Raw genomic sequence first — 17,103 nt, 5'->3', positions numbered from 1 at the left:
TTGAGAAGTACAAACTATTAAGTGCCATATAATTTAAGGTGAAAAACAGTAAAAAGACAACTGCCATTTCTTTGCCATAAATATAGCAAGACATTTTTTACAGCGTAGGGTAATGGATTTTAACGTCTAAGCAAAAGTATTACAAATCAATGCATAACTCATTCTGCACTGTTTCTGATATGGGTATAAGAAATGATTTGAGGTATGATTGTGAAGTGGTGTGCTATTACCTTAAGCGACTCAAGTCAACTTGCTCTCATTAGTTCCTGGCAGGTTAATGAGCATTGCAAGCCAACTTACTGCCCAATCAATCCTGACCATAAACTGATCTTTGTGTCTGTGTACATTCCTAGCAAGTGTAGAGTAATGCCATGCATCCAGCAATGCTTTTTTTCAATAATGTGCAACTGTGTCCTTTGGGGTTGTGACGGTGAGGAAATTTTCCCACCGGTTAACTGACGTGTGACAACACCGGTAATACCGGTATCACCGCGTGGGCGGGGGCGTTCCCTCTTTTCCTCGCTTTCCTTCGCTTTTAAATAGCTTGTTAAAGCGGCGTGCGCATTTTACTTTCACTTTGAAATAGCGGCAATTCGGCGTAAAGCAATTGTTCGTTTTCAGTTAGTTTGAATTTTCCCCTCTTTTACTTTCCAGAAGGCCAACAATTCACTAAAAATGTTTTTTTTTATTGGTCTTATGAAGTATTTTAATTTGTTGAGATGGTGAATTGGTGGGTTTTTGTTAAATGTGAGCCAAAATCATCACAATTAAAAGAACCAAAGACTTAAACTACTTCAGTCTGTGTGCATTGAATTTATTTAATACACGAGTTTCACAATTTGAGTTGAATTACTGAAAAAAATGAACTTTTCCACAACATTCTAATTTATTGAGATGCACCTGTATATAATAATTTTAATATAATTTTATAATAAACTTGAACAAACTTCCTTCCATATTTGTTTTCATACTTTGCCAGTTCCTGTATGTTTAGTTTGACTCATCCATAAATCAATATGTGCATGTGTACAGCAGGTAGATGTTTGGTTTCTTATCTGTTTGTATAATTTCAGCCATATATTACAGACTGGTTTGCTAAAGAAGGAAGTACACAGATGACAGGTCAGTATAGTTACTTCTACTTTTCTGTCCTTCATCTCGGGATGTTGACGTACTGAGTCCTCTTTAAAATGGTAAACAAGTTATTTCTCTCGTTTAATAGATTTCTTTGTAGATTTTATTTAGAAAGTGTTGCTCAGAATATTGTGGAAGCTTAAATGTTTCAGGAAGCAGGTGACTTGTTCATGTATCGATTGGGGTGGGTGACTTTACTTTGGAAGTTAAGTTATGATTTTCTCATGCACATTTGTAACGTAAAAGAATTTATTCTGAATTTATTTTTGGTGTGTGGTGAAGGTTTGATTTGAACCTTTTGCAGTGAAGGAAGGGAATTAGGATTGTTGCAGACTTTAATTGGCTTTGTACAAAATTCTTAGCTGTAGTTTACGTTTGAAAAATACATCTTATTATGATTGACAAGAAATGTATATGTATTTGATACCTTGAAATGTTCTCGTTATTTATATATTTTGCTTTGTGTGTGTAAGATACATCAGTGCATCAGCTTTTATCATAATTTCCTTCCTTGTTTATTGTCTCTTCATAGGAATCAAAGAATGAGCTGCGTCCACGTCTCTGTCACATGAAGAAGGGTGCCACCGGATATGGCTTTAACCTGCACACAGAGAAGTCAAAACCTGGCCAGTACATCAGGGCGGTGGATGAGGACTCCCCAGCAGAGAAATCTGGACTTCGGCCCCAAGATAAAATAGTGCAGGTATAATACACCATATTTAATCAGTGGTTTAAACAACTTTGTGTGTGTACTTTAGGAATGTATGGTAATAAGCTTTTGTGTTGATGTTCAGATAGTGCCTCTCTCTTTCTCTCTCTCTCTCTCTCTTTCTGTATATATCACTGTAATTCAAGGCATCTCCTTGAAAATGTCAGTATGATTTTGATTTGAAAGAAATTAATAAATATAACATACATGAAATAAGCCCCATATAGCATACATGAATCACCTCGTAGCAGATCTATACAGGTGGAGCTGGGGAAGGTGGAGGGTTTCTGAAGCAAGCTGCAACTGCTACGGCAAGCACTAGTCATATATTTGAATGTTGAGCAGCGAGCTCATTGGCTACTGATACTGGAGAGAACCAATCAGCTATGCCATGTGATAATGATGTCATTAGTTCAGATTGAGTTATACCTATCGTACTGCGCCATCTAGACTTTCATGCCAGAACTCTGTATTTAGCAAGAATGTATTAAATTGATCAAAAGTTAAAGTTTAAATACATTTTAAATAAATGCTGTTATTTTGAACTTTCTATTCATCAAAGAATCCAGGAAAAATTTTTTTATCATGGTTACCCGCAAAATCAAGTAGAACAACGGTTTTCAACATTGCTAATAATAAGAAATGTCAAAGAACTGAAAATTCAGCTTTCCAATCACCCATAAATTTTATTTTAAATTTGAAAACTACTATTTTAAATTGTAAAAATATTTTACAGTATTACTGCTTTAACAGTATTTTGGATCAAATAAATGCAGCCATGATGAACATAAGACACTTCTTTCAAAAACATAAAAAAATCTTGCTGACCCAAACTTTTTAACAGTTGGGTACATTTATATTATAAATTACTTTTGGCCATTTTGACTTCCCTTGACAGCCCATTCAATTGATTTTTAAACATTTTTTGCTTTCAGGGTTTTTTTCAGTGAATTCCACATAAATACTGTGTAACATCATTTTTCTATTAATTTCTGCAATTTTTTGTACATCTCGGTTTCTATAATTGTTTTATTGTTTTATCTATTAGTGTTATACATTGTATTATGTATATAGTGACATTATATCAGCCAGAAGCCATCCTGCTTTCTAGATACTGCCATTGGCATCATTCATTAAAAAACACTGTAAGTAATAATTTCAATTAAAATTCTCCCACCTTATAAAGTATTTCATTAGCCTAACCATAGAAAAAAAAAAGATTAATTTTCGAGCCAGAGTGCTATTTTAAACATTTTATACTTGCACAGAGAGCGTTAACTGTAAATGCTTGAGCGGTTTGGACTGTGTTTCCAGAGCATTAATCTCATTATCTGTCAGTGAAGGAGTGGCCAATGTAATTACTGTCTCTTTGGGAGTGCTGGGATTACTGAATGCCTGAGGAGAGCTCAGAGCCACATATCTTTATCAAACCACTGATATAAGACCAGGCTCAATCCACTTACTACGGCTATGTGATAGAGGTCCCAAAGACCCCAAAGAAAGTTCAGGCTGATAGGGACAAAAAGGCCCCGTTTATGTTATTTATATGTATAAAAAATCTATGTATTTATCATTGTCCCATTTTAAATGCATGTTGATTCCTGGTGTAAATGAGGTCAAAGATATGAAGAAAATAAGGTTAGACAAATAAATATAAATAAAATACCAAATTCTCTTTGTGTTTAATCCTAATACACAATTTGGTTATTTACTAGTGTGAAATCTGTTCTTTACTTGAATTCATTCCTGAGAAATTCAGGTAATCACAACAGTGAATTGTGTACAGAACAGAGAACAGATTAGCAGCTAGTTCCTAATGATGTCATTAAAACCGTATCTGAGATGCGTCACTCTTTTGTGTTGTGTTATGTTGATATAGATATCATTATGTCAGTCATCATCAATTTGAGTGACTATAGGGGAATCACTCTTGGATTTAAATAAGGTTGTCACTCCCAAAGCCTGTGTAGTGTGTGTACGTGACTTCAGTAAAAGTATGTAAATGTTCTGAGGGTCATGGTGAAATGGTTTTGGCTGACTTGTAACTCGGTCTGTGGTTATGTGTTTTTCACAGTTTTAATTTCACACATTTACAAAAAATCATGCCCTTTCACTGTGTGAAGACTGGTTGCGTGACTGGTTGACGTAGTTCACCCGGAGCACAAATCCGGGCCTCTTTGGCCTGACTGAGAAGATTTTTCATTTTAAAGCCTCGTCTCATTTCCTTCAGAATGCCACCGAACGCTTTTCTTTGAACGCTGACTTCATGCAGCGGCCGTGCTTGAAAGCTCTGAGTGTTTTCACACTCTCAGTATCCCTGTTGTAGCGTCTGGACCAATCAGAGACACCATTTTTCATTTGATTAACCAGGAAATTAACGTTCTTAGAATTGACAGACAGTTGACCCTGAGAGGTCAAGTAAATATCTACAGCGGATCTAAATATTTATAATTAATTATAACTAGTTATGATTAATTATTCATATTTCCCCATGAGCTGATTCGCTACACTGTTCTTTGTTTCACTCCCATTTCCCGCGTCTCATCTCAGATTCCAGAGAGCTGAGCCATTTAAATGTCAGGCATCGTGTGGAGTCACATGGCTTTACCTGAACATGACGATAAAAACATGCTATGCTATGCCTGTTCACAAACCCTAGTGTGTCTCATGCTCACTCAGATGAATTCTCCTTTTTGCTTCCCTGTTCTGTGAGTGTGGCCTCTTGTTATGTCTGTGTGTGTGTCTCTAATAGGGCTGTGTTTAAAGGACACATAAGGGGGCTGTTGTTTGTCCGCTGTTTTTTAATTGCCTGCAGAACGGGAGAGTGGGGTCGGCATTCCTAAGAGCCCACTCCTGCCCTGAATCTCCCACGCAGATTCCTTAGCCTCTGGCATTATGGGATAGTCCAACAGAACCTCAGTCTTTTCCCAGGTGTCTCCTCTCTGGGAACAAGTCATGGTCACGGGATTAGACTTTCTATTGACCCATAAGTACTTCAAATGAACAGAGCATCAGAGAAAGGAGATTTGCTTTGTCTGGCTGGTATATATTATAGTATGTATAGACAAAAACTCACTTGTTACACATTTGCATTGCCAAAATTTTAGTCTAGCTGCATTGGTGCGAATAGTGCAAATTAAAGGATTAGTTCACTTTCAAATTAAAATTTCCTGATAATTTACTCACCCCCATGTCATCCAAGATGTTTACGTCTTTCTTTGTTCAGTCGAAAAGAAATTAAGGTTTTTGATGAAAACTTTCCAGGATTATTCTCTTTATAGTGGACTTCAATGGCTACCAAACGGTTGAAGGTCAAAATTACAGTTTCAGTGCAGCGTCAAAGGGCTCTACACGATCCCAGATGAGGAATAAGGGTCTTATCTAGCGAAACGACCGGTCATTTTCTAAAAAAAAAAAAAAAAGTATATGCTTTATAAACAAAAATGCGCGCCTTGCACTGCTCTGCTATGCGCGTCCATGATTTCACGTAATACGTAATTACATTGAAAAGGTCACGCTTGACGTAGGCGGAAGTTAGGTTTCAAAAGATTTAAACATCCAGGATACGCACACAAAGTGACCATTTTAAACGATAAACTGACACAAGACATTTGAATATGTGTCATTGAACATACAACAACTTTTGAACGGTCCTCATTCTCCACATTTGTAAACGTTGACTGAGTCGGTACTTCTGCCTCAACGTAATTACGTATTACGTGAAGTCATGGACGCGCATCGCAGTGCAGAGCAAGGCACGCATTTTTGTTTATAAAGCATATACTTTTTTTTTTTTTTTTTTTAAATGACCGATCGTTTCGCTAGATAAGACCCTTACTCCTCGTCTGGGATCGTGGATGACATGGGGGTGAGTAAATTATCAGGAAATTTTTATTTGAAAGTGAGCTAATCCTTTAAGTAATAGTGAAGTAAAGAAACAATAGTGCAAATATATTAGAATAGTAATATTTACAAGTAAAATCATAATTTGTATTTTAATAGTTTTTAAATGTAGTTTGACTTTTTTTATTTAAATTTAATTATATTTTTACATTTAAATTACATTATATTAAAATTGTTACATTAAAATTACATTACTTTAAAACAATAAATTAAATTACTACAAATTGAACAAATGAGAATAACATACAATAATTATTTGTAATTTAATTTTATGTATGTATTTATATGTTTACATTTAAATTGAATTATGTTTAAATTATATTACATTAAAATTAAATTACCTTAAAGCAGGAAAATTTAATTTAGTACAAAAGTTATTACTAATCAACAAATTTTTAAGAGAATGTTATATTAGGTAATTAATATTCATTTTTAAATTTTTAATTTGTAACAATTTTTAATGTAATTGTTTTTACATTTAAATTAAATTACATTGATATTAAATTACCGTAAAGCAATTAATTAAATTGAATAAGAAATTACTAATTAACAGACTTAAAAAGTAAAAACGCACAATAATTAAGTAATTTTGAAGTATAAAATCTATTCTATACGTTGTCTTTCACAGATTATCTTACTTCTGTAATAAGTAAAATTATTAAAAAATAAAGATCACTACAGAACCACAGACGCTGACCACTTCACATGCTTTGAATGATCCAGGGAAATAATTGTTAATTTAATATCCAGATATATCAGAATGAATGGAGACTTCCTGCATTCCTGCCATGTTCCCACAACTCTTCCTTATCATATTTTAAGTCTCTATCTTTGCTTCAAAATCTATGAATTATTGTCTGTTGTTTCTGCAGGTGAATGGCATTGCTATGCACACAATGCAGCATTCAGAAGTGGTGGCGGCCATCAAGACAGGAGGAGATGAGACCAGACTGCTGGTGGTGGATCCTGAGACAAACGCCTTCTTCAGCAGCTGTGGTGTCCTTCCGACTGAGAAACATCTCACAGGTACCAGCGTGACAAATTAACCAGCTATTGCGTGTTTTTTCATGTGCAAAGTGGGTTTCTGTCCATCTCACCCTTGACCTTAAGTGTGGTTTTGCTGATCAAGAACAACTTTGTTCACTTTGTCAAACATTTCAGATGATGTTACGCACACAAACTCACATAGTAACAGACTGCTGGTTAAACATCAACTCAAGGCCTGCGGTGGCACTGTCTATGGTACATGAGAGAATTAGCCAAAGTCAACAGCGCACTGTCAGTATGAGAAATAGGGGAAATCAGTCACCCCCACCCTAAATGTGCCAGACAGGCAAACGACTCATGTTTGTGTTCCAGCCACCTCACTATGACACGAAGTAGCATAACATGATATATAACATATAGGTCACTTCATTGGAGGCTTTTTGAGGGCAATAGAGCAACAGGTGAAATAAGAAAAAGTTAAAAAATAAATAAATAAATGATGAGCTTGCCACTGGGCTGTTGGACTTTTTCCATTTCTCACTGAAAGAATGTTGACAGCTGCACCCACACACATCTCTTATTCATTATTTCAACCACAACAGCCATGTTTCCCAATTCTCATTCAATTCTATAAAGGCTTTTTGCTTGTTTCCTGTTTTTTTCTTGGAAGGAAACTCACTGCTCAACGATTGTACATTTTAGTTAATAATAGTGATGGGCAGTAAACATGAATCCGCCAACCCCCCCCCCCCCAACACACACACAATTTGCCCCCCCAGAGACCAATATATCTGATCACAAGTCTTTAAAATGCATCTGCAGAAATCTAATGAATTGATCTTTTCCCGTCCCTCTTTGTTCTCAGGTCCTCTTCCAGAGCCTGTTTCCAGCCATGATTCAGAAGATCATGTGAGTAACATCTATGTTGCTCATTGTTCAAAAGACTAAGGTTGATGATACACGGGGCAACTTTTTGAGCAATGTTGCTGTCAACAGGTAACCAGGTGAGACACAGGGTCCACGACTGATCTAAAGTATCCAGATAGAAATGTGTTACTCATTCTCAAAGGGAAAGTTGCCAAGCAACATTGCACAAAAAAGTTGCCCCGTGTATCATCAGCCTAAATGTATTCAGACTTAAGTGGACCACTTATCTTCATTTGTGTCAAGCAAACATGCGTGTGACCCATTACACATCTCGAAAAGTGGGCGTGTGATGTGCTTCGTTTAGTTGCACATGCTAAATTTACCTGATCACATTTGATTGGCTGATAAAGTGTAGTAGTGTCGGAGCATCAGTGATGGGATTAGACAGGCAGCATTAGGACGAGGGTAAATCTGTGGAGTCTGATAACCAGATTTCAGGCCACTTTTAATGCAATGTCCTGGTTCCTCTCCAGCAGCTCTTCTCTGTCAGTTTTCCCACTGCTAGATTAGACTAGCTGAGAGAATGATAACCTGGAGCAGATAATCGCCGCTTCCTCTGACTTAATGGAAGCTCTGCATGTCCAGTTTTTGCTCTTTTTCTTCACACAACACAAACATCTGTAGCTTTATCAAACTCTAAACCTGGTACCGCTGGCGTTTCTCAGATACTCTTTCGCCCTCAGATGTTTGTCTGGCTCTGATGAGGGATTCCTGGCTCTTGCTCAGCTGTAGACATCACAGAGAGTTTGAGTACTGTGAATCCATTATTACTTTTGAGATTTGTGGATCATGTGGTTTACATTAGTTGTTCTAGAATGGGAGCCATAAAGCGATTTAAAAATATTTTTGGATTTAAAACATTTCTAAAACATACTTGATATACATATATACATTTGAAAATATATATATTAATTTTATTCATCAATGCAACATTAAATTGATCAAAAGTGTTGAAGTCTATTCACCAAAGAATGCTGAAAAAAAGTATACATTTCCACAAAAATGTTAAGCAGCACAACTGTTTTCAACATTGATAATAAGAAATAATAAGCACCAAAACAGCATATTAACCAAATAATGTTCTTTTTAGCAGCATCATATGACCCCTTTAAGGATCATGTGACACTGAAGGCTGGAGTAGTGGCTGCAGATAATTCAGCTTTGCCTTCACAGGAATAAATTACATTTTAAATTAATTGTAATTTATAATCATATTTCACAATATTACTGTTTCTATTGTATTTTTAATCAAATAAATGGAGACTTGGTGAGCATGAGAGCCTTATTAAAAAATCCTACTGACTGAAAATCTTACCAACCCCAAACTTTTGAACAGTAGTGTCATGATACTCATTCCTATGGGACATTCGCAAACGACTGTATTTTTTAATATGCCATAACATTTTGGTTGCATACAGTACAAGCAAAACAAGCTAATTTTCATTTGCTTCATCTAATGCATCAAAAATTCTATAGCAAATATAAATGTCTTTAGTTAGGCTCAGCACTGAAATATTTAATTGGCTAGAAATCGCTCAATCTGTTCAGTCTGTATAAAATGACTTTTAAACTTTACAAACAACTTTGAGATTTGTTCAGTTTAGTCTATGTTGTAGAGAAATGTCTCATTTCATCTACATTACATCAGGTTCCCGTGCTTTCTGAATTGTTATTTTGTTTTTTAGACTTGCATTTGCGTTTGTAATTTGTTATTTTGTTTTCAGAATTGTGATTTGCTTTGCACTTCTCGGCCACCGTACCCATGCCTGTTGATCAAAGTTGTTTGTGATGGTATAAAAACTTGTAAAATGGTGTGGAAACCTGGTTTGAGGATCTAGTATTTTGTAACACTTTCTTTCAGTTCATGGCTATCTTAGTGCCTTCCACCTCACTAATTATTCTTTGCAATTTGTTCAAAGAGAGAAAAAAGATTACTATAACTCTTGCTAATTTCTTAATTGCCTCCACTTACAGATGTAATGAGTAGTTTCTGCTGAAGTCTCTTCACTTGACCATTTGTCTGCTTACATGACATGCTTCCTGTATTCAACTCAAGAGGGCGTGAAGACCACAAGTGTATGTAGAACGCTTGCTTGATTGCTTGCAGTGTTGTAAAAATGCAAGTGAAGTTATTAAAGAGCTTCAGTTACACATTTTGATTTCTAGTACTTTGCACTTTAGAATAAACTTGTCCATTCAGTAGTTCCTGTGTAACAGACAATACAATTGAATTGTGGTCCTTCTAAAATAAAAAAAGCCCTTCCAAACGTTTTAGAAAATATGCATAGTCATCTCCGCACCAGTAAAATGTGCAACACTTAACATTTTACTATTAAATTATATGTAACATCTAACATCTAATTAATGTAGCTTACACTGTAAAGTTTTCCTCAAAATCTCACGGTTTCAGGGAACACGAGTTCATGCACATGATGTGTAATTGGACACACTTAGCCTCAAATAATGCACCAAAGCACTATTAGAGATAGTGTGGATTTAGCTTTGGCATTTATCCTACTTGGGACAGTCTTGTGTGTGTCCTTCCTGTCACATGCACTTGGCCAAGACCTCGAGTGTGGCTTTTGGGACAGGCCCCGTAGTCAGACTGTGAACTGAAACCTCAGGGTCCATCTAGGGGTTTGTTTTTGGTCCTGCACTTAAAGGGAAAGTCCACCCAATTTTGTCATCATTTATTCACCCCCATGTCGTTCCAAACTAACTTTCTTCTGGGGAAGACAAGATATTTTGAAGAATGTTGGTAGCATTGTATGGCCAAAAAATACAGTGGAAGTCAGTAGAGACAGAAAGTGTCTGGTTATTCAAAATACATACTTTTGTGTAGTGCTGGGCGGTATGACCAAAAATTTATATAACGGGAATTTTCGAAATTAAACCGGTTTCACGGTACATGACGGTATTTTTTTTTCATTCATGATCGGGTGTTAACCATATTTTCTACTGATTGAGAGAGGAAATACTGCAGTATATTGACTTAGAATGCCCTATTTTACTGTCATGATGAGTGAATATTGTCAAAAAATACCACACTAAATAGTGACTAAACACGACCCCTTTTAATACATGTTAACCAGGAGTCACTCTCATTTATAATCGCGGCATCGTCTGATAAAATCAACATGCATCTACACTAAAGAGCGGCTATGCGGTTGTTTTGGCTATATTACTTTTTTGTCTCATGCAGCGCACTGCCTGCGTCTGAGTAACAAACTATAAAAAACAACAAACAAAAAAGTGCATGTGATATTAACAGACGAACTACGCTCATATTTATAATTCCAAACAATCAGTAAGCGACAGGTGCTAGGAAACGCTGTTTTGTACTCATTTATTGACGAGTCGGCTGCGGTGCGGCTAACTGAATGTGCTGCTTCTCTGCCGCTCACTGCACAGAACAGACGCCGAGAGAGGCGACACTTCTCCGGGAAAGTCAGACCTCGCGTTCGCGGGAAATCTTCCAACTGAACCATAGCTAAGGTTTATCCAAAAAAGTTGCTAGGTTTGTCAGTATGAATATTCTATGGAAAAAAGCCGCTAAAAGGGTGTGAAAGTTGCTAAATCTAGTGCTAAAGTCGCGCTCGTGTGTGTGAGACGCGGGAGCTGATGGCAGGGGGCGGTGGATATTTGTGGCGGTCAATGTGGATATTGTGGATGAGTTCTTCTGTGTCATCATGTTCTATTAGTTCTACAGCTTCAGTTTCGGAACTTTCAGGCTTAGTAACACATACAGCTGTTCCCTCACCACAGTGCAACAGTGAAAAGGGACCCCTTTCAAACAGTGTCGAGTTCCGAACGTTGATTAAGCGACATACACCAGTATTGCGGTATTTGAAAAATTCATATCATAACAAAAATAAACACCGGTATTCGGTATGAACCGGTATACCGCCCATCACTACGTTTGTGTTCAACAGAAGAAAGAAACGCAGACAGGTTTGGAATGACATGAGTGTGAGTAAATGATGACAGAATTTCCATTTTTTGGTGGACTACGCTTTTAATTGTTTGACGTTGTTTTTATATTAATTTCAATACTTTGTTGAAGGTGAATGGAAAAGCAACTCAGGAGGAAAAGCCTAAAGTAGCTATGAGCCTGTCGACCTCCAGCACCTCCTCCAACACCTCCACTTCTGCAGCTCCAGCCAGCACCTCAGCACCAGAGGTTTGTGTCCATGCACACAGTCTTGAGTATACATAGAATGTTCATTTTAATGCTGAAATGTTTGCAGGACAAACCAAAAGAGAAGGCTTCAAGTGATGACGCAGGACTATCTCTGAACATATCGCTGCAGCAGGCCAAGGAACGCGCTCACCAGAAACGCTCTAGCAAGAGAGCCCCGCAGATGGACTGGAGCAAAAGAAATGAGCTCTTCAGCAACCTCTGAGCCTCCTTTGTGCCTCCCCTCTTCCTCTCGCCCATTTCTTTTCATCTGTTTTTCTTTGCTTCCTCTACAATTGTCCGTCCCATCATGCCTCTCTGCTCCTTTGTTCTCTCTTTCAGTACACTTGTACACATTTAGAAACCCTTTCACATGTGTATTTTTAAACCAGTGTTATTTCGCTTGTGATTTCTGAATCTGTTGATTTTTAATGTTTGATCAACTTGATTTACCTCTATATCGCTGATATAAGATGAAATATATGATTTAACATTACTGTATAATGTACAGTCTAGAATATAATTTTTTTTTAAAGAAGAAAGCTTAAATGATATCTGAAACATATCTGTATATTCTCTTGCTTTGCTTACAGTAATATTGATGGCCCTTTGAAAGCGCTGTATAGTGTCTGATGAGTTGCTTCAGGACTAGTCTTAACCATAGAGTTTTGAAGTAACTTTTAGAGCAGCAGCAATCCATTGATTTTTCTTTTTTCGTGTGTGTGTGTGTGGTTATGATCAGTTCATAACATGAAGTGTAGAAACTGCAGCCTAAATGTGAGCTGTTCATGGTTTGGGACCCATTAACCACTGAAATGAACGCGTTTGACTGAATTGACGCTGTTGGCTGATAAACCTTCTAATTAAAGGTTTTATTTAAAGTGCTTGTTTAGTGGATGTACTGTGCTTTTTATACAGCACATGGTAATAGTGGGAGTGAGTGCTGGATGGACCTGCTTTAAATAACTGTTAAAGAACCATGTCTCTTTGTTCTACACCAAAAACAATGAACATTTTTAAAAATGGCCAGTCTTGTTATGACTATATTTATACACGTGTTGCACAATATATAGCGATGCCAGAAAAGCATTGTAATACCCTGCTGTTAAAAACGATACTATTCCTTGACAGCGTTTTAATAAGAGTTGTATTTCCTGAGTTGTGTCTGTTCAAAGTGTTTGGCATGTTGGATCTGCGCATTAGGTCGTAAAGTTACAGCAGCCTAATAAACCTGCTGCTCTCCATGTCGCTAATGTTAATCAAACAACAACAGAAAATGAGAAAATCACTCACTCTTGACTGAATAACTTTAGTAGCTTGTATATTTAATTCATAGAGAAGACTATTCAGTGTTTTATTTTAACATTTGGTTATTCAATTTCTGTAGTATTTCTTACGTGAATGCTACTGTTAAATAGTCTGTACCTGAAAAAAAAAAAATTAAACCACTGTTTATTTAATTTTTATCTTATATTGTATTTTTCCTGTTGTTTGTCATTTGCATTTTTGTCCTTATTTTTGATAAAGATTTAAAAAATAACTATGCCTTTAAGTACCAAGAAGGGAAAACAACTTATACAGATAAACGTTTAGTATCCTTTTTAATTCAGTGTAAAAATGTCTTCTTTTTTTTTCAAATTCAACAGATACATTTTCACAGCCATGCGGAAACAGTTTGAAATGCTTGTAAACAAATTAACAAAATTCAACCAACAAAAGCTTCCCCCACAGTTGAACTATATACATATAAGCTATCAAACCCCATATCACAGCACGCATCATCATCATCAGAAATAAAGCAAAGACCAGATACAGACTCTATCAAAAAAGTTACAAACCCACCACCCTCACCTCTATGTACTATGAGGGTCAATGTTAGTTCTTTATTTTTTCATCGTTATAACAAATGATTTCGGCTACTTGTATCCAAAATACTGATCTGAAGTTATAATCACCAGCTCTCCAACTTATAATTACAGACTTAATTCTTTTAATAGACCTAATGAATGAGTTATCAAATATATATATATAGCACCGTGATGTGATTACTGAGGACAGAGGGAACATCACAAAAACCCGTGTTAGTATCGAGACCAGAACAACACTGGCCTTCATAAGATTCTCACATTGCTGCATGCACTGATAATCACTCTACTGGACAACATATTTTTCTTTATATTTTGTATTCCGCTTCTCTATGTTTGACTCAATAACTTTACTTGTGTAGAGAAAAAACATAACCGAGGATAAGGCATCAATTCTGCTGACAAGAGTGTTTACTTAAAGGTGAAGTTGTGCGTTAGGGCTTAAATTCATTTGAGGGTAGCAGCTAAATTTGCCTCAACAGTCATATTTTAATTGCAAATGATTGAGATTTTGGTCTTATTATAATAAAAAAATTAAAAACAAATTTAGTTGACAAGCATGATCATAACCAGTGTGTACCTAAATCCTGATGCTATGGATGGAGTTTATGAGAGAGAAAAAAATCTGCCATTGAAAATAATGCAACATTTGCATAAAGAATAAGCATTGAAAGAAGTATGAACATGACGATATTGATCTGGTTGCTGATGTCAAATGTAGCCATAAAGTCCCAGTTTGACGTTTACAAATTAAATACACAACAGTGCCTCACATTTGGAAAACTACACATGCATACAACACAACAGCTACTGAAGAAACCCAAAAATGACTTAAAAAATTAAAAATAAACCAATTCATAATGATTCAGTACAAACATCTGCTAAAACCCATGAAGGAAAAAGTAAATTACAAAAGAGAGAGAAGAAAAACACCACAACTTGTTAAAAAAATACATTGGATCTTTATACAACAAACCATAATTTAACATGGATCTAACTACAACACGTGGGTGACCATTTACAAAATGTAATCAGCATTTGATGAATGCAAGCAAAGTTGAACCAGAGGAAAAGAAGGAAAACAAAGACATGGTCACATTTGTCAGGAGCTTCAAATATTGGAAACAAACAAAACGGCGGTATTGGAAGTAGAACTGGATGATCTTAGAAGCGCTTAGCCACGACCCTTCAAATAAAGCAGAAGTCAATGAGATACGTTTCCTGAGAGTTCACCAACAACCTTACTGGTATTGAATAGAGCTTATAATTATACTAAGATAAACCACTATGCAAATGTAAATTGGTTGATTCTATGTGATGTTATAAAGGTTATTTACACTCCGAATGATCTATAACGGGGAAAGCTCAAGTCTAGCTCTTAGAAAATTGTCACAGTTTTGCAATATATTGTAAGAATATTTTGTTTTAAGTCTATAGAATGCATCTAAGTCTATATACGTATGAGCTGTGTGATTTTTGTTTTCAGAGTAAGACATCATAAAACAACAGACATTATTATTGCATAACATTCTTTTCCATTTCAAGAACTGTCGATAACATGCTATGATACAAATATAAATGATGTGTAGACTTTTAAAGCGAAAAAAGCCATGTGTCCAAGTGTGGATATTTGCCATTTGCATAAAATATAATGAATATGCCCTTTCAAATGGAGCATGAAAACTACCTATTGCAACCTTAGCGAGGCCAAGGAACCACATGAATCCTCAACCTGTGTATTTTAAAATCATGTTTTCTTTAGAGGTAGTAAAAATGGTTTTATTCTGGAATGAATGCTGCGAGTAAAGGAAAATGCATGGGATGCGATTCCTCGCTGATGCACGAACAAGGAGGCTTGTAAACAAACAAGCTGGCGCTGTATTGTTCAGAGACTCGCAATACTACTAGAAAGTTTACCAGAAGAATTCTCTGCTGTGCGGTCAACATCAAAGATGATAGGAAGGTAGTGTTCAGGTAGCAGTGATTGCTTACGTTTTATTCCGGCTCACAAAATACTTTGACCGCCCGTATAAAAATGGCTCTTTAGAACGAAATCAAAACCATAAACATTGGTGTAAAATGTCAAACAATATATATATATATTTTTTGCATATCACAATATTCACTTTGACTTGAGCACATCCCACTTCTATAATTATGTTTGCTAATCACATAATACAATGAAGCTGCAGGTTTTACTATCATTTTACAGGCCAATACATATATTTGAATCCCTGTAGTGCAAATTGTGAGTGTTTTCCATTAGTCTACTCTTCATACCAGTAAGGTTTGATTTCAACACCATCATCCCTCATTCCACTACTATATTTATACGTTTAAATATTTATATATGTGTGTGTTTAATATGAATGTCATACATGTATGAATATACTGTCTCAATATAGATTTCTACTACTCTTACCAAATGCACACCCATCCAAAACAAATTAAACAGCGCAAGAAACACACAATGTACTGAAATCTTACCCCCCAAAAAGTTGGGGGGTTTTTTCCCTCACCAAATGGGGAAATAAAGACAGAAAAAGCGAAGAAAACTTCAAGTACAATGAACACTGAGGAGAAAAAGTCCATCGGGCGAAAAGTCAGGACAAAAAAAAAAACAGTATCCCCATTTCAAACAAAATCCCCTCTTATACACACCCTTCTCTCTCGGATCAATGACTGAGAAGTCCATTCTTCAAGCTTTTCAAACCTGAAAAGGAACAATAAAACGAAAAGAGAGAGACCTGGTGTGAGGGGAAGTCACTGTGTCTTCTCCCAGGCCTCGTGTGCATCGCTCCGAGTGGGATTTTTCCAGTGCTGTTGGCAGTGAGGTGAGGCTCCGTGATGGCTGATGCTGCTCAGGGCTCCTGTCTGATGTAGTAACTGCCTGAGCCGTTGCTCTCCTGGTCTGAGATGCCCTGTGAGAAGGTGAACTCGTCCATCTCAGGAGTCTCTTCTTTCAACTGCAGCGAGGCCTCTGGAAAACAAAAACGAGAGACAAGAATACCAATCCATAAAATGAAACACACTGGTAAAAGAGGACAACTAAATGCAACAGTAAATGGAAAAATTGGCAGTGAGAACACCTGAGGACTAACATTTTACACTCAGATCTACAGAAGTGTGGGTGGAAAGGAGAAGTATCACTTCACTTAAAAAAAAAAAAAAAAATCTCAAAACAAAAGAAACATTTGGAATAACCAACAGAAACCAACCTTTTCCATTTTTACGTTTTCAAATTTAAGCATGTTGTAGCATTCACATAATGAATTCAACCAGGCAGCGATACACAAAGTTTAAGTAGTTTAGTAGGCTCATGAACTTACCTGTAATATTTAAAGGGAGAGTTCACTCAAAAATGAACATTTTTGTCATTTACTCACTCTCATGTCATCCCA

The 17,103-nt window shown here is 36.3% G+C and overlaps 1 protein-coding gene across 1 annotated transcript in view; it reads left to right on the top strand.

The window, feature by feature from the left end:
* LOC107722225 (Na(+)/H(+) exchange regulatory cofactor NHE-RF1-like) overlaps positions 1–12,853 on the top strand; it is a 35,853-nt gene extending 23,000 nt beyond the window's left edge. The window contains exons 2-6 of the mRNA XM_016530505.1: positions 1,667–1,837; positions 6,619–6,772; positions 7,599–7,642; positions 11,724–11,840; positions 11,908–12,853. Coding sequence (XP_016385991.1) covers positions 1,667–1,837; positions 6,619–6,772; positions 7,599–7,642; positions 11,724–11,840; positions 11,908–12,063 — 642 coding nt within the window. The 3' untranslated portion in view covers positions 12,064–12,853. The remainder of the gene's footprint in view (positions 1–1,666; positions 1,838–6,618; positions 6,773–7,598; positions 7,643–11,723; positions 11,841–11,907) is intronic.
* Positions 12,854–17,103: the final 4,250 nt, after the last annotated feature.

The sequence above is a fragment of the Sinocyclocheilus rhinocerous genome, unplaced genomic scaffold, assembly GCF_001515625.1.
Source record: "Sinocyclocheilus rhinocerous isolate Xijiao unplaced genomic scaffold, SAMN03320098_v1.1 scaffold334, whole genome shotgun sequence".
Lineage (NCBI taxonomy): Eukaryota > Metazoa > Chordata > Actinopteri > Cypriniformes > Cyprinidae > Sinocyclocheilus > Sinocyclocheilus rhinocerous.
The sequence above is the reverse complement of the archived record's forward strand: the minus strand, read 5'-3'. Positions and strand labels throughout refer to the sequence as shown.